The sequence below is a fragment of the Eretmochelys imbricata genome, chromosome 1 (assembly GCF_965152235.1).
Source record: "Eretmochelys imbricata isolate rEreImb1 chromosome 1, rEreImb1.hap1, whole genome shotgun sequence".
Classification (NCBI taxonomy): Eukaryota; Metazoa; Chordata; order Testudines; family Cheloniidae; genus Eretmochelys; species Eretmochelys imbricata.
In genome coordinates this window covers 260,497,659-260,516,255 of record NC_135572.1, presented here as the reverse complement: position 1 = coordinate 260,516,255, position 18,597 = coordinate 260,497,659, and the positions used below count along the sequence as shown (strand labels likewise).

At 40.7% G+C, this 18,597-nt stretch overlaps 1 protein-coding gene across 3 annotated transcripts in view; it reads left to right on the top strand.

Annotated features, from left to right (window-relative positions):
• ALDH1L2 (aldehyde dehydrogenase 1 family member L2) overlaps positions 1–18,597 on the top strand; it is a 52,076-nt gene that overhangs the window by 20,676 nt on the left and 12,803 nt on the right. For all 3 annotated transcript variants that reach the window (XR_013347341.1, XM_077828699.1, XM_077828707.1), the window contains exons 6-17: positions 3,187–3,276; positions 6,401–6,535; positions 7,538–7,663; positions 10,329–10,420; positions 11,833–11,980; positions 13,954–14,073; positions 15,412–15,539; positions 15,958–16,108; positions 16,608–16,678; positions 16,797–16,902; positions 17,393–17,480; positions 18,331–18,424. Coding sequence is in view for 2 of the 3 variants with exons in the window: in XM_077828699.1 (XP_077684825.1) it covers positions 3,187–3,276; positions 6,401–6,535; positions 7,538–7,663; positions 10,329–10,420; positions 11,833–11,980; positions 13,954–14,073; positions 15,412–15,539; positions 15,958–16,108; positions 16,608–16,678; positions 16,797–16,902; positions 17,393–17,480; positions 18,331–18,424 (1,349 nt within the window). In the remaining variant the exon portion in view is untranslated. The remainder of the gene's footprint in view (positions 1–3,186; positions 3,277–6,400; positions 6,536–7,537; positions 7,664–10,328; positions 10,421–11,832; positions 11,981–13,953; positions 14,074–15,411; positions 15,540–15,957; positions 16,109–16,607; positions 16,679–16,796; positions 16,903–17,392; positions 17,481–18,330; positions 18,425–18,597) is intronic.

Below are 18,597 nucleotides of genomic sequence, written 5' to 3'. Positions count from 1 at the left end.
ATTACTCTCAAACAAATATGCTCTGTACTTCCATGTTCACTTTTGATTACATTTTAACAAAGTACCTGGATCAGGGAGTCTCAAACTCTGATCCATGAACCTTTCATGATCTGCAAAATACTTATTGGTGCTACAGAGAGAGCTAGGAGATCACATAGTATTGGTTTCTTCTCTTTGCTTTCAGCTGTTTTTACGGATGTCTAGCCTCTTCTTTGCAATAAATAAACAAATAAATAAATAAGACTGTTCCTTAAAAGCAGCTGAAACCAAGAAGGAGAAAGATTATCTGCATAGGAGAAGGATTCCAAGAGGTAACAGGAACAGGCCTTAAGGACAGGTGCCATCAGCAGGACCTGCAGCCAGAGAAGAGGCAAGAGATGCCAAGGAATTCGCAGAAGAGAGGGGAGGAGGGAATTGAGCAGCATGGGCAAAGGAAAAGTTGGCAGAGAAGCATTTTCAGAGAAATAGAGGGAGAGAGAACAGAACTAATGGGAGGAGAAGATAAATAAAAAGCAATAGTAGACTGTGATTCCCTTTTCTGAGAACAGTGCAAACCCAAGAGCTGCTTGGTTGGTTTGTGTTCTTTCCTATCCCAGGATTTGGTTCTGCAAGTGCCAAGAGACCATATGGTTCCTCATGGCCATCACTCATGAAACTTAATCTTCTGTTGAGTCTTTGATAGAGTACTCTGCACAGTAAGGGCCTGCTCCTGCTCCCATTTCAATCATTTCGAGTTTGCCATTGACTTCAGAGGGAGAGCGTTCAGACTCAAGTTACATAATTTAAAATGGATCTTGTATTTTACAAATAAATATTACAACTACTTCTAATGACTAGTGTTCTGTTGGTATTTTAAAATATGGTGTTATTCCTCAAGGACCTAATCCATAGCCTCCCGAGACTGATGGAAAGGATTCCATTGACTTCATGGACTGTTGGATCTGGCTTCTATGAATCTGAAGGCACCTAAGGGACTTAAGAGCACAAATCTTATTGAAAGTAAATGAGACCTGTGTTCCTAAGTCACTTAGATGGATCTGAAAATCCCACCCTCCATTCTTTTCACTAATAAAAAGGGAGAGGCTTATTCAGTGATTCCTCCTCTGTATTCACAGGGTAGAATGATACTTTTTGATATATTTAAATTATTAATATCTTAAGATATTGAATCCCTTTCCTCCCAAATTTCTGGATGAATTCCACGGAGATGTAATAGATCCCTAGGCAAAGCTCTTATGCCCTGGCTTCAGCTTTTTATATTTAGCAACATAATGTCCTATCTAGGATCATCTACACAGTTGCTGTTTCTTAGTATTCTTAATATATCCGACTGCCTGGAAAAAGGCAGTTGGATTAGACCTTCTTCCCCCCCCCCCAACAAATAGCACTGGACTTTCTGCCAGAAAGAGATTTCATGCTGGGAAAATTTAATTCTCCGTCAAACAGATGGAGTTTTAAATATGTTTTTTTTTTAAATTATCTATATAAGGACTATAATGGGAACATATTTTATATGGTTTGTTCATTCCGGACCAGTTGTATAATAAGCTTCCTTGCTTTTTCTACCTATTTAAGCAGGGACCTTATCCAAGGCTGGGAAAGCCACCATAAATTATATAGAGTGCTATCTGTGACTCCTCCATTATTTTTGCTACAACAGTGCAAACTATTGGTAACAGGAGGTGTAAAAAAACCAGCATAGCAAAGCTTTCAATCTGTAGCCTCTATAGACAGTCTTCATATAAAATGCTGCCTACTGCCTTTTTCTGCCTAAAAAGTTATTGACTAACATTTTTGAAGAGACACATAGATCTACAGGTGGATTTCCCAAAATGATCCCATATCTAGAAAGATAAATATCTTGGATCATATTCTGGTTGTCCCCATACACTGCTGGACATCATGGACACCAGCAAAACAGGGTAAGGAAGGATGGCTGAGTCCTAGCTGTTCTGATAATCCCCCCGGGGAAGATTCATATTAGACCAGTCACACTGGAGGGGTGCTGCTGAGGATGATGCAAGGAAAAACAAAAGGAGTTCTTGTGGTACCTTAGAGACTAACAAATATATTAGTCTCTAAGGTGCCACAAGTACTCCTTTTCTTTTTACGGATACAGACTAACATGGCTGCTACTCTGAAACCTGTCAAGGAAAAACCAGGACTGTTGTTTAACTTAAATGATGCATGTAAAATTAAAATGAGTTATTAAGGAAGCCTTAGAGTCGTTTAGTTTTATTTATTATTGTAGAGTTATGACACTTGTTAAATTTGTGTCTGTGGTCCCAACCCTGTTCTCCTCACTCAGACTCAGTTCATTGCGAGTTCTGCCTGAGTAAGGAGAGCTGGATGAGGCAATGTTTTCTTTTCTCTGTTGTAAAACTGTGTTGTCATCAGCTTATAACATAGCTGTAAAATGTTCTCTGAGTTTAAACTAGAGAGACCACTGAATATCATGGGGTTGGTTCTGTAATAAATATTTTTTTAAGTCCATATCATATCCCATAGCAGCAGAAGTGCTAACATCATGCATGGATTGTGTAGGATTACAAGGGTCATAGATGGGCTGTGCTAAAGGATCCTTAATGCAGCCTGATCCATGCTTGTTCCTTGCATTAAACTGGCTCATTCTTTGAATACCTTGTGTGAATCCCAGGCTGTATTAATGTTTCGCTTAATAAAGAGATGATAAAGGGTTAATACATGATTAGTGTTTTAATAAATGGTTAATCAATTGTTATAGAGTCCCACAGGTTGCTTATAACTATATGTGACTCTTTTTACTGATGTGATTTGTACCCATCTCTAACACATACATACTGCTTGTGTCTTTAACATGAATATAATCTGTCATAAAAACTTTATAAAGTGGGACCCTTGCATCCTCCATGTGTGATCCTCATACTTATCATATGAATTAGAGACTTTGAAAAGGAAAGCTTGTGCAGAAGCAGTTTTGAGTAAGATTCATAGTGTCCCAATTTACAACTCTGATGACTAGCCATCTGGAGAATGTCTCCTTTCCTTTCCTTTCCTTTCCTTTCCTTTCCTTTCCAAGACCCCTTCTAGATTCTTAAATAAACAACTGAAAGAGAGAAACAACTTGTTGCTGTTATTATTGGAAAGAAATGTTATCTTTATTTATAGCCAGATAGGAAAGAATCAGATCATGTCTTGATTTCCTAGATTTCTTGGGACAAGCCTGCAGAAGCTTTGCATAACTGGATCCGAGGGCATGATAAAGTACCTGGAGCTTGGACAGTGATTGATGGCCAGGTATGATACGTGAAATTTAAGTGTTTCCTTACTTTTCATACCATCTTTGTTATTTGCTTCTGTAATAAAAGTTACAGATGAGATGCAGCCTCCTTTTGGTGATCACATGTAACTCTCATTGATAACAATCAGAATATAGATCAAGTCACTTAATAAAATGTACCTGTGATGGGTTTCCCTCCCCCCCCCCGCCCCCAGGGTGCCACTTGTAACCGGGGTACCACTGAGACCACCTGACCCAACAGCCTGGGCTCTCTTTACACTGTATTGCTGAGGCAAAGCCAGCCAAGCTCTCCTCATGCTTCAGACTGCACTTAACCAGCACACATACAGGTAGGGACACAACCAGCTGCAGCTTTACACACACATGCTAAGATCAGCTAAGGAACTGCCCAGTACTCAAGTGCACATCCTCCTCTGGAGTGCAAACCCAAAATTATACCGTCTTGCACTGCACAGAGAACTGCACAGCGTAAGCTCATGAAAATCGTCCCCTCCCTCAATGTGGAGAGAGAGATGCAACAGCTTTTAGCCCCCCCAGTTATGAATTCCACACACCAGGTTTTAGACAAAACGAAAACAAGTTTATTAAGTACAAAAGATAGATTTTAAGTGATAAGGGATAGCAATCAGATCAAAGCAGATTACCTGGTAAATAAAACAAGCACGCAAACGAAGCTTAATATACTAAAGAAACTGGTTATAAGCAGCAAATTTTCACCCTAAATGTTGTTTTAGGCAGATTGCAGAGACTTACTTGCATCTTAAAACTCCAGATATTCCTTTCACAGGCCAGACATCCTCTAGCCTGGGTTCAGTCCTTTCTTTCCCAGTTCAGTCTTAGGTGTTTACAGCAGTCATCTTGGGCAGGGAGACAGTGAAGAACAAACCACGATGATGTCATTCCCCTGCCTTAAACAGCTTTTGCATATGGCAGGAACCCTTTGTTTCCGTAGTTCTGATGCCAGTCAGTGCAAAAACATTGGTATTCCAAGATGGATTCCAGTACCAGGTGACTTGGTTACATGCTTCTGTAGCCATAACTCAGAGGCTGGTTGTAACACCCTCAGGAAGGACTCTCTGTGGGTGATAAACATCTTCTAAGACCTCTTGTTTTCGCTAATGGCCCATCCAGACTGACTGCGTTCTGTCGAGTGGGCATTCCCCAGGTGAAAACCCACTTGTAATTGATATAGTCAATATTCCTAACTTCAGGTACAGAAATGATACATGCATACGGATGGGATAATCGTATTCAGTAAATCATAACCTTTCCAATGATGTCTCACATGCCTTATCTTGCACAAAATACATCATAATTATGCCATACTCATAACAATATCTCTATGAAGAATATGGGGGACATAGTGTCACAGTATCAATCACCAGAAAAATCACAGCTAAGTCCAAGACGTGAGTCCATTTGATAGGGTCAGTTAGTTCAAAGAAAAAATAAAAGCGTGTGTCTGAAAGGGACTGAGCTCTAGTTCAAATCCATAAGCAGAGAGAGCAGAGCCAGATAGTGCCAGATACTGTAGGAAATAGCTAGACATTACTGTTCATAATGAGAAAAGGAATACTTGTGGCACCTTAGAGACTAACAAATTTATTTGAGCATAAGCTTTTGTGAGCTACAGCTCACTTCATCAGATGCATTTAGTGGAAAGTACAGTGGGGAGATTTATATACATAGAGAACATGAAACAATGGGTGTTACCGTACACACTGTAACCAGAGTGATCACTTAAGGTGAGCTATTACCTGTAGGGGGGGATCTTGTGTAGTCATAATCAAGGTGGGCCATTTCCAGCAGTTGACAAGAACGTCTGAGGAAAAGTGTGGGGTGGGGTGGGGAATAAACAAGGGGAAATAGTTTTACTTTATGTAATGAGATACTAATGTCTCAAGGTAACACCAGAATATAATATTGCGAGCCATTGAAATACAAAATGAATTATTGTTAAAGGATTTTTGGCCTTGAATGCTGGAACCATTTACCAGAAAGAAAAGTAAATCACCGTTTATCACAAAGCTGTTCTTTTCAATTTGATAAAAGGCAATATGTCCTTGATCCAAATGTTCCTTGTTTAAAATGTTTCAAAGTCATAGAATCATAGAAACATAAGGACTTCAAGAGGTCCTTTAGTCCAGCTCCCAGCACGGAGGCAGGAGTAAGTATATCGAGACCAGATCAAAGTTACTTTAATGGCTGCATGATAGCTGCTTAGCTACCAAACCAGCCTTTGGTTGGCTCTCCCTATGGGCTGGATTCTAATCCTACAGTCCAGCCCGAGTAAGAGGCAGCAGATAGCTGCACTACCCTAGGAGCAGGGCAGGAATCAGATTGTGACTTTGATAGTCACAGCCTGGTCCTGGTTCCTCCTTGCTCAGGATTGGGGAAGTCCTCTGCACCAGTCCATTTGCTAGCTCAGATTGCTTCCCTTTCTGCACTAGCTTCCTTGTGCTCACTGGTACACTGGGACCAGAGCCAAAACTCTGGCCCACCCACTTCGTATCGACCAGGATGAGTCAAGGTTGGCGGTGGAGTAGCAGCTTGCTGGCAGCTACTATCCCTCCCCTACAGGTTCTGGTGATGTAGGTAACCTGTCTAGGGGAGTAAGGGGGGCTCCTTGTGCCCTCTTTGGCCCCTGGACAGGTCCACAGCAGAGCTCACAGTTGAGTCCTAGTAAATAACGTTAGGAGATTTTCCAAGCATACTCAATTTAGTCATTATAATTATTATTTAATATTTATATTACCATATTGCTCACAGGCCCTAATCAGGATCTGCGCCGCACTGTGGTAAGCACTATGTAAACACTGAGATGGATACTGTGTTTGCCTCCCAAAACTTGCGGTGTAAGAAGACAAGAAACAAGGGCCTGGCCTGGTGTTACGTAGCTGTCACTCACAGGATTTTCCTGGGCTTGCATTTGGACAAAGAGTTGCATATGGTGGGTTGTGAAGCCCCACAGATAATATAGTCACACAATTTTTGCAGTTTACAAGTAAAGGGAACAAAAGGCCTGTCCCCCATTAACAGCCGGAAAACAGTGTCATTGCATTTTCAGCATGTTGAGAGAGATTTAGAGCCTATGCATCTGTCATTCATTTTGTTTTGTAGATGGTTACTTTCTATGGATCATCATTACTTGATGGACCAGTGCCTCCTGGACAACCGTTGGCAATAAAAGGCACCACAAAATCTGGGCTTATAACCAAAAATGGCCTAGTTCTTTTTGGTAATGATGGAAAGATGGTAAGTGTTCAACAAGATAAATAGTGTAGCAGGGGCGCGGGGGGACATGGGTAAGGGAGGTGAAAAACTGTATGCACTGACCAACATTAGGAGAAAATGTAAACTGTATGGAAATTTCATGCCATTCAAATCCAAATGTAATCTTTGCAATGCTAGTGATAGCAGCCAGGTAATCAGCCATGAACATGTCAATCTTCTGTTATTTCATGAAGAGTGCTAAATGCTATTCTGTTCTTTATCTTAGGTATTGTCAGGATCCTGGGTGAAGGTAGGCAGGACTAGTGGTGGGAGCTTGGGATCCCAGAACTGAAAGCAGGGTTCAGAGCCAGGATCAGGGTTAAGAATCAAGCTAATGGTTAAGTCAGAGTTATGAGCAAAGCTGAGGGTCAGAGACAGAGTCAGGAATCTGGCCGATACTGGGTCCGTGTCAGAGTTCCAGGGGTCGATTGGGAGTCAGAATTGAAGTCAGAGCTGAGATCAGAACCAGGAGCTCACTAACAGAGAAGCAGGGTAGTCATGATAAGTAGCTAAGGATTCTCATTGTTGCCTGGGCACTTGCTGGTACGCCCCATGGACTTATACAGGGACTAGGTGCCAATCAGGGATTGCTAAAACCAGTGTCAGTCAGATCACTCTGGGTAGAACTTCCCGCGAACCTCAGCAGATTGTTTGCACGGAGTAACTAGGTTCCAGATGCCACCAGGTGGCAGCATGGGGATGGTGGTTGTCCAGTAACCTTGCAGGTCTGTGTTCATGTCCCAATGATCCTTACAGGCATTTCCTTACCCCCCATCATATGTTAATTTCTTTGATCTGTTAAATTGTACCTGTATTTACTATAGTTTGTGGTGAAGAAAATATTTAAAGATATCTTTATCACAGATTTGAGATTTCCTACCAGACACTTACTCATTTCATTATTATTTGAATTAACACATTAATTTCTCCTTAGGACGTTTTACAGCTTTTCCATCAACTTAAATCATATCCCCTCTTTTTCAGTTGTTGGTGAGAAATCTACAATTTGAAGATGGAAAAATGATCCCTGCATCTAAATACTTTTCATCTGATGACATGTCTGTCATAGAACTTACAGAAGAGGAGAAAAAGATGGCGGAAGATATCAAGGTAATTCTGTAAACTAGTTCAGCAGGATATTAGTTTACAGAAAAGCATTAAAGATGTCTAGGTACAGACATGATATAACTTTTATTTAAAGGTGCAAGTTATTTCTTAACAAAATATATACAAAAGTACAAGAATGAATGTTAAGCTATTGAAATTAGTTCAGATGTGTTTGGAGATCAGGGTAGGCGTTTACAAATGTATATATGGTCCTAGAAGCTTTTTCTTTAGATATAAGTGATTGATTCTAAAGACCAGGTCGAGAAGAGAATGGTTTTGGATTATATCCTATGAGTGGCAGATACACTTCAAAGCAGAGTCAGAGAACCAGCATGACCTCTCCCTCAACAATGGGGCCTTCAGACACCAAACAAACTGGAGAAGCTGGCATCATTTTTTTCATGGAAACATTCAGCAGCAAGATTTGATCCTATTTCTAAAACAGAATCTGCGGGCTTGTCTACACTGCCCCGCATTTCAGACTCTGGGGCTGTGAAGATCATTACGCATGAAAGTGCTGTGCTGGACTCCCCGGTGGGGATGCTGTGGGTTCATACTCAAGGGTTCCTGTAACGGAATGCTACACTGTATTATACTGTTCAGTGTATATAGTGCACCATGTGTGACATCCCATATTTAACCTCAGCCATACGTGGCAGAACATTAAAGGATCTTACGGAAGACACATCTCTTGTGTCTCTCTCTGAGATGAAAGCCCTGTAGTCAGTCTTTACCTGATAAAGAAGTCTGACCTGTACATGGCTGCATAGTGTAGACATAGCCTAAGAAACAATATTTCTTAGAGGTGTGAATTGCCCTATTTGACTCAGTGGAGACAACTTGAAACTGATTTTTAACAATTTAAATGTGCACATTCGCAGCAATTACACCGCCATTTTAACAGAAATATCCATCTAGAGTATTTATTCTATAGCACTACCTCGCAGCCCTTCCCCAGTGCCAAAAGTCCCTGTTCTACATACCCAACTACCAAATCCTCCGGTCCTCCTCAGCCCGCCCTCTTCACACCTCAGGGGATCAGATCCTATACATCTAAAGTGGTGGTGTTATTTGGAAGATTAAGGTTATAGGAAAGATAGGCAAGAAAACTGTTGGTATTGCACTGTATTTTGCTGCATTGTTATACAACGTAATATTAGGGAAAATAATTTTCATGCACAACAGGAATATTGTTATAGTACTACTACTAATAATGGAACGTTATGCTGGAAGGTGCTAATGGCTGTCAAGTGGGTCTTTGAGCTTTAGACAATTGCAGATCTGGTTGAAGCCAATGGGTGTGCTAACCACCCTTCTTTCAGGCTAGGGGGAAGGAGCAGTTAAACCCATTTTATGTAACAATTGCTGGAAATAATGGGAGACTACCGCCCAAGATAGCTGGCCACATAGCAAAATCTGAGCAGTTCCCTGGGAGTGATGGCAAATGCACAGCCTAAAAGGGATTGCTTGGCAAGCTGTGTGGTGAGAAGGTCACCAGGAAGCAAGAGAATGAAGCATGGCCCTGAGAGGGAGCAGAGGGACAGAGCTCCTTGGGGCACAGGACTTTCTGCAGAGGCAGGCTTGGAAAATGTGAGCAAAGAAACTGCCTGCTGCTATTTGTTCCTACCGTGTTCGGGGAACCAGGACTGTGTACGTGCTCTGTAAACGGGTGGCGATTGGGGAGGGCATGGGGGGCATTGCCCCCCCAAACTAGAGGCAACACATGTGGGAGGACATGGAGTCATTTCTGCCTTCTATTTAGCACAGAGGTTTTCAAACTGAGTGGCCCGCTGCCCTAAGGAGATGTGCCCCACAGTTTGAAAACGGTCACCACCTGCGAGGAGCCAGCAGATCGGAAGCTGGTGGGAGCTGCCCAGCCCGCAGCTCTCTTCCCTGTGGAAGCCGGATGCTGGCTGGGAATGGGCGTCCCAGCAGTTCTTCAGCAGCTGATGCCCTATGTGCCAGTGCTCTCCTGCCCCCAACCCAGGTGCCTGTGTACTCTCCCACAACCTGGCAGCTGGGGCATATGTTCCTCCCTGGACTGGATGTCTCTGCTGGGACCTGTGGTAGCTGGAAGGTGGGGAGAGGAGAGCTGTCTGTTCCTACTTGCCTCCTAACAGCCAGCCTGATCTCCAGCCCCTCCTCAGGCTTCCGCTCTCACCTCTGTCCCCAATGCATGCATGCAGGGGTGGAAGCATAACCAGGTTCCACTCTCATCTTCATGAGATATTGTGGGAGAGGAAACATATATCAGCACCCACAATGTTTCCATGGCCCGCAACCTCATTCTGCTGCCCCTGATTGCAACAAAGAAATAGCTTGTACTCAGACAACTAATAACATCAGTTCCCCAAATCAAAACAAACCTGCAAAGCCCCGCATGCTGGCTAACTGCTCAGGCCAAAGGGTCAACAGTAATTTCACCTGTCACACTAAAAAAAAATGCAAACTGTATACATGCAAATCATTAGCATGGTGGTTACAGCAAAAATGCTCATTTGCTTTTCTGGCTTCCTCTTTCATTATCCCTAGAAGTAATTGATTTTAAAGAAGCTGTTATGTTTAAAAATATACACACAGACCTAGGTTAGTGTCAGTGAACTGATGTTTTATGCCATTAGAGGGGTTTGTTTGTATTAATGCCTCATTTATTTTCTATACTTTTTAGTCCATTTGGAAGGGAATTTTGAGCAATGTTGCTGTAATTGAGGATTCTACAGACTTCTTCAAATCTGGAGCATCCTCGATGCATGTTGTCAGGTAACTTTTTTATATTTTAAATAGCCATGTTTCGAAGCGATAAATGATAGTTGTGACCTTGTTATGGTTCTCACGATATCTGTGATTTTTCCCTTTCCCCACTCTTCCCCAATCAGAAGTCACAAAACAGTAAAGAGAAAATGATTTTAAATGCATTTTTTCACCACACTAACCACTTCCTTTTCCTACTTCCAGAAACCTAATAAGGTGATCCCAGTGCCACATCAGATCCTTCACTGACCAAAGTCAGTGCAAGATTGGGCCCTTGCCCTGCTTACTCAAGCAATACTCCCGACTCTCATGACATTGTCCTCAATTGGAGTTTTGCCTGAATAACAAGGGCAGGATTAGCCCCAAAACTAAGGGAGTACCATGGCAGATATTTGTAGAGCTCTGACACAGCTAGTCCAAATCCGTGGGCCCAATTCTGCAGCTGTGTGCCGAACTTCCATTCAGATCAGTGGGGATATGCGCAAGGAGGGTTGAATCCGCTATTCCCAAATGCAGTGAGGTCACCATGCTGTGCCAGGTCACATCAGTGAGCATCGCTCCTTTCTTTACCCCAAATGTCCACAGCCATCACATGAGAAGCCCTTGAGAGTTTTACCAAAATCATTGCTATTAATAATCCACCAAATATGACATGATTCACAACTCCTGAGCTGTACTAAATAGAGTGAACAATACCTGCATGAGGTAACAGTGCTGGGAGCTAGCCAGTCAGCTGATCTCTCTGGCACTAATTTGTTTCCCCAGAGAGGTCTAAATGGGGAATGGAATGGAATCTGCTAATCAGACTGGGTGAGCTAATGGATTAATTAGCCCATCATCTGAGGAGTGATTAAAAAGGCACAGGAAGGAAGTGCAAGGGGAGAGGAGCAGGGCTGAGTCCAAGTCCAAACTTTGAGAGCTCTCAAGGAAGGGAGACCACTTCTCCTCTCAGACCCCCGGGGACAGGGCTGATGATACAAGGGACACTGCAAATAGCATTGTTGCACAGAACTGTAAGGGGGTTGGCGCAGGAATCTGAACTAAACTGCACTGTGTGGATAACTAACTGGTGAAGTCTGAGCAGTTTCTGTGAAGCTAGAAGGCAGGAACGGAGCGCACCCTGTTACATGGGACACAATGTTCAGCATTTGCCATTTATTCCTAAAATGTTACCTCAGAGTATTTCAAAGCCATTGGGCCAAATTCTGCCCCTAATAACACCTCCCCAATTGCTGTGTATAACTGAGGACCCCATATAGCCCAATGGCTAGCAGTAATACAGTACAGCTACAGAGTAATAGCATGCACACAAAAAAGCCAACACATTGTACACAACCAACCAAAACCCTACTCCAAATAATTGACTGTCTCAACAATACTTCAGTGTAAAGATCAACCTACTATTTCTCTGCAATTTTCAGAATGATTGAAGAGATCAAACAAAAATATGGTGGACTTCAGCTGCAAAATGAAGATGTGTATATGGCCACTAAGTTTGCAGACTTTATTCAGATGGCTGTGAGGAAACTGAGGGGAGAGGATGAAGAAGAAGAATTAGTCATAGATTATGTAAGCCTTTTTTGGTTTTATTGACATTTTACCCACTTTCTTTGATGGAGTGTCGGGTTCGTTTCTGTAGTTTGCATTTATTTGTGACTGGGGATGGAGGTGAAATTTGGTGAATTCCATTGCTCATGAAACTGGGAGATCAATAGCAGTGGATGGATTCATGCGTATTGCACACGTAGGTATTGTAAACTTCCTTAGAGTGCCTTGCTCATGTATCTCTGTCATCATGCCCATAAAAAATCTGCTTTTCTGAGGAAAACAGCAACAGACTCTCCTCCAAGGAACCCTAGCATGGGGCGGAGGGGGATATGATAGAGATACATAAAATCATGACCAGTGTGGAGAAAGTAAATAAGGAAGTATTATTTACTCCTTCTCCTAACACAAGAATTACAGGGCACGCAATGAAATTAATAGGCAGCAGGTTTAAAACAGACAAAAGGAAGTATTTCTTCACACAATGCAGTCTACCTATGGAATTCTTTGCCAGAAGATGTTGTGAAGGCCGAGCCTATAACAGGGTTCAAAAAAGAAATAGATAAATTCATGGAGGATAGGCCCATCAATGGCTATTAGCCAGGATAGGTAGGGATATAAAACCAAATCAAGCTACAGTCTTTGCCTAAGCAGCTTCTTCACTTACATCAAGCTATGAGCATCTCCAGTCACTCAGGCAGGAGGATCGACCACTTACAGAATCAGAGGGTGCTTATCACGTTGTCCCCAAAGAGATGGATAACAAAGGAGTCCCCTTTGTTCCCTTTCATAGTCCAGAAAACTTTTGAAATGTATTCTTTGAAAAGTAAACCAAGACAAAGTTCCTCTCCCCTGCTGCTTGTTCTTTGGGCACCAAGCTCTTTCTTCATCCTCTTGTCAATTTGCTTTCTCAGTTGACTTGATCACTTTCTTTACCTTAGATGCAACTGTACTTTCATTGTCCTTTGCTTGTGATTAAGCCATGCTGTTTTCTCATAACTAGAGCCATGCAGACAGGTAAATCTATATTCCTTTGTTAAGGGCAGGCTTGTTTATCAGCTGCCTCCAAAACATATTACAAGAACTTATTTCCAGCACACATACATAAAGTCTTTATGAACAACTTGTACATACATCGTGCAACAATATTCATGACCAGCATGTCACCCGTTTTCATATGATACCTTACAGGTCCCTGCTTGGCTAAATATTCTGCCAACATTGTGTTGGATGAGCCCTTTACTAATTGACATAAAGGAGCTCTTAGAGTCACAGTAACTTTAAACACATAAGTAGGGCTGTTGACTTCAGTTGGATTATAAACCTACTTAGTCACACACCTATTTTAATACCTTGCTGTACTGAGGCCCTAATGATGATTTGATCCTGGATATCCACTAGTAAAACCATACAGATTAATTAATCCATTTAATAATTTAGGCTCATCTCCTCGGAGGAAGTACAATTCCTATTTAGTTTTGCCTTAGCGATGGATACTGACAGCCATATATGCTGTATTGCCAACCCCAAATGTTCAAAAATTATGAGTCAGGCTCACCAAAAATCATGAAAAGAAAAGGAGGACTTTTGGTACCTTAGAGACTAACCAATTTATTTGAGCATAAGCTTTCGTGAGCTACAGCTCACTTCATCGGATCCTTCTTTTCTTTTTGCGGATACAGAGTAACACAGCTGCTACTCTGAAACCTGTCAAAAATCATGAGATTGGCTTTAAAATCATGAGATTAAGTAACAGTAATAGACTTGGGGTTCTTTTTATTTGCTTTCTGCTTTTTCAGCCTTTAGGGTGCACTGAGCTCACATTTTGAAGCCTTCTCCATAGCCACAAGAGCTAGAATTTTTTTTTTTTTTTTAAGAATGAAGGCTGAAATCATCACATATCCACTTGACTCCAGGAGCTGGTGCTTTAAGGAAAACAGTAATGGTCATGAGACTCACGACAAAATCATGAAATGTTGTGTTTCTTTCACTGATAGGTTTCAAAAAATGTTAACAATATGAATGTGAAGATGCCTTACCAGTGTTTTATAAATGGACAGTTTATGAATGCTGAAGAGGGAAAAACATATGACACTATAAACCCAACAGATGGATCAGTGAGTAATTTCTGCATATGATAAATACTGGCTTATTCTGAATACTACATTTCTGGATAAATAATCTGAAACATTAAAAGGATATTGCCAAGTTCAAAATCATGTAGTACATTTAAAAAGAATCCTTTACTATTTTACAATCAAAACTTTAAAAAATTTCTTCAACTTTTAGTTATCTTGAAATGTTAATAATTTAATCTAATGTACTTTTTATGCTTTTTATTCGCTTTTTGCATTTTAGGCAGCATAGTGAAAACTGGCTGATTAATTTCACTATGTTTATAATCTGTTTTAAGTCAGTTTCACTATCAGGTTCTCATACTTTGCAGACAGAGCAGGGGGATACTTATTTGTTCTTTTAAAAAATGTTTCCACTGGGATTTTTGTTAGTGTCTTGAGCACATTTCTCTTGGTCAGAAGTTTTGTAAAAGTTTAGGGGAAATTTGCCTTGAAAGTGTCCTTTTAAATCACTTTTTAAAATGACTTCTCAATATGCATATTTTTTTTCCAAAAAGTACCAAATCTTGGCTGAGCAACTGTTAACTGAAAAGTTATAAATAACAGCCCTGATTATGATCTCATATATGCCACTGTAAATCAGAAAAAAGAAAAGGAGTACTTGTGGCACCTTAGAGACTAACAAATTTATTTGAGCATAAGCTTTCGTGAGCTACAGCATGCTGTAGCTCATGAAAGCTTATGCTCAAATAAATTTGTTAGTCTCTAAAGTGCCACAAGTACTCCTTTTCTTTTTGCGAATACAGACTAACACGGCTGCTACTCTGAAACCTGTAAATCAGGAGTAACTGAATTCCACTTAAGTCAATGGAGCTAGTTATACCATTATTAATGAGGCCAGAATCAAGTACAGCCTGAGCAGTTTGGTATTCTCTTAAGGCATCTTAAATATAAGTGTCCATCTATGGTGATACATGTAACAAGTACACCATTCCAGGGAGGCAATATCCAGATGGTATTCTAGAATTTTTAGGCATTCTATTGTCGTGCCAGACACTAAGCTTTTCCACTTCTTCATTGTCACATCAGTAAGTTCATGTGATCTTTGAAGAAATAAAATAAGGCATGAGGGTGTGCTCTGCTGTTAGCAGAGTTTGAGGAAAGAGGGATCCAGAATTCTGGCTGTTCACACAATCCTCCGAATTCCACCACCATTAATGGTGTCTGAGCTTTTCTGAACTTGATTGATCCATGCTTAATTGGTAGCCATTAGAAAATTAAATGTTTGTTTATATTTAAATTTAAAAAAAAAGAGAGAAAGGAAGTATTGCATGTAACACCACTTTAAATGTGAGCTAACACTTAGCTGTCTTGTGACAGATAATAGCAAAGGTGTCTTATGCTTCAGTGGCTGATGTTGACAAGGCAGTAGCAGCAGCAAAAGATGCATTTGAAAATGGTGAATGGGCAAGAATGAATGCAAGGGAAAGAGGGAGATTAATGTACAGGTATGTAAGGGGTGTTGCTATATTTGCTCATGGTTCTTAACTTTATTTTACTTCCTCTGAAAAATCCATCTGAATCTGATGGACGTTCCTTGTCCTAGGGTTAGAGTGGCCACATTTCAGAATTGCGGGGGAGGGGTTAGGGGCTCTGGGATATGGTTACTTTGACTTGGTCTCTGTATTGCAGTGTGGATGTCAGAGCATTTTTAAGTCAATGAAAAAACTCCCATTGACTTTATTGGGTGTTTGGCCCTTATTTAGATTAACAAATAGCCAAAGGTCCCAATCCTGAAGTCAATGGAAATTTTGCCGGAGTTGCAGTATTTTGCAGTCCCACATCATGTTTGTAAGTTAGGTATAGTTGGAGGTGTCGTTTCCCAGTGTTGTTATTTTTGATTCTCACTTGTGTTTTAATTAAAAGACTTGCTGACCTGATGGAAGAACACCAAGAGGAATTAGCAACAATTGAGGCCATTGACTCAGGAGCTGTCTACACTTTAGCTTTGAAGACCCATGTAGGAATGTCTGTGCAAACATTCAGATACTTTGCTGGATGGTGTGACAAAATTCAGGCAAGCTAATATTTGTCAGCAGTTACCCAAAGTCAGAAACAAATTACAATGCTTCTGTATACTTATTCTTTACTGGTACTGCCTTTTGATTGTACAGCCCAGAAGAACAACTTTAACACAGGGAAATGAGGCATTCAAAATTGTGGGTGACAGAATTAGAATTTTACCTAGTAAGTGTCTTCCTGGAAACATGATAGGAGCATATTATGCTTCCTACTGGGGAAAAAGGGATTTAGAGTCTAATTCGAAGTGCCAGATAAGCTGGTTGAGAATGTGAAGTGCTATAGAGGAGATGTACCTCCTATTCTTGGTAGAAGGTTATACAGTAGCAATATTCCAGCATCTTTCTCTCTCTGGCATCCCATTAACAGAACAAATCTGGCTGTGACGCCTTCCATGATGGCAGTGATTTTTCTGAAACAAACATGGTTAGGTAATTGGTGCATTTTAGTTTTCCTTTCTAGATATATACTCTTTAAATCCATTGTCTTTCTTTTAGGGGTCTACAATCCCGATTAGCCAAGCACGCCCAAACCATAACCTAACATTCACCAAGAAGGAACCCATAGGGTAAGGCTGTTGTCTTCTTCCTAATGACTGCAGACTAGTTTTAACCTTGACAAATAGAAAATCCTTTCAAAATCTGTTATGAAAATGTAACTTTTTTCATATTTTTCCCAATCGTAAGAGTCTGTGCAATTGTTATCCCCTGGAATTACCCACTGATGATGCTTGCATGGAAGAGTGCAGCATGCTTGGCTGCAGGCAACACGTTAGTTCTCAAACCAGCACAGGTAAAATCAAAAGGGAAGATGCAAATTATGGGTGTTATCCTCCAGTCCCTACTCAGGCAAAGCTTCCATTCACTCCATCCATTGACTGACCTGTTGCATGCTGTAAAAAAACATGTAAAGCAGTAGCTATTCCCACACTGATACAAGGCACTCATTGTCTTCACTAGTACTCTTGGCACCCTCAAATTAGAGAATACATTAAATCTTTCTGTTTGTCTGTCGATGTCTTTGTTGTGTGGAGCTATGGTTAGGGAAGAGGGGGAGAGGAGGTTGCACTGTGAGATGCATGTGTACTCAGAATATAATTAATCTTGGACGTGAACAACATGAACTCCTTTTTCTAAGGGAATGTCACTTTGTCAGCTTTGTAAAAATATGAACTAATGTAAGATTCATATTGCAATAGGCTAAAACGTATTGCACATTAAATACTTCACGATATATTTAACTAAAATAGCAGACCTAATCTGACTATTTTGTACATGCTTAGGTGACTCCTTTGACTGCCTTAAAGTTTGCAGAGCTCTCAGCTAAAGCAGGATTTCCCAAAGGCGTTATAAATATTCTGCCTGGTTCAGGTAAAGCATTGACCTAATTATTTTTCTGTACAAAATATAGTTCGGTATGAACTGTACTTGAGAACAGTTAAGTAAAGGACTGAGGTGAGGTGAAGTTGTTGGTGATCTAGCTTTTCACCTCTGCAGACCAGTCAGGTGAAAACTGCGGAGTGGACTTCTCCTCCTCCTTAGTGGATCTTTGTTCACATTACAAAACTGATCCATCATTGCACATGTATTCTCTGAGCTGAATGGGGAATGACTGTGGTGCTAGCCAGGGCTGTTTACCCCTCATTTACACATTCCTAATTCAAACAAAAAATACATAAATCTTCAAAGAACCGTTTATAATACAGAGAAACATAATGCTATTGATTATGGAACTCCTCTTATTCTCCAAAGCTTGTTGCCAGTAGGAAATATTTCAATAAGATTGTGAGAAATCTAGTTAGCTAAGTGTGACAGATTAGTCGGTGGAGACAATTTAACATTACATCAGCTAATTCACCTCCTCACAGTCATGTTTAGACATAAGATTTCCTAGTGAAGACAAGCCCCAAGATAACTGTGGGGCTGATTCAATGAAACAGTACATATGTCAGCTGATCCGAGTTTAAAATATAAACTGGGTTATTCTCTCAGCAGTCCAAGTATCAGAGATGAAGTTCTCGACTCCATTGGTGAAGGGAGGGATTTGTGCCGTTGTCGTTTTAGTTTTATTAATCTGAGGTGTTAATAGTAACATAAGTAAGGATACTTCTTTTTTAAATTAGATGCTATTTAACCTGACAGGCCTACTGGACTATTAGAATGTTAAGAATTGTATGTACATTTTCCAATTAGTTGTTTCCCATATCGCACGATAATACAGGTGGTTTAGTGGGACAGCACTTGTCTGAACACCCAGATATCCGCAAACTTGGATTTACTGGTTCAACTCTTATTGGTAAACAGATCATGAAGAGGTATTGTATTCATTATATTCAGAAGATGTTTTAGATCTTTTTTATACTGTAGATTAATCAATGTTTGTTTACTGCATTGATGTGCAAACTACATCTTGCACATAATATTAAAATGACATGAAGACTGTGGATGGGAATATATTTAGTCATTTATCTTCATTAAAAGGTGGAAA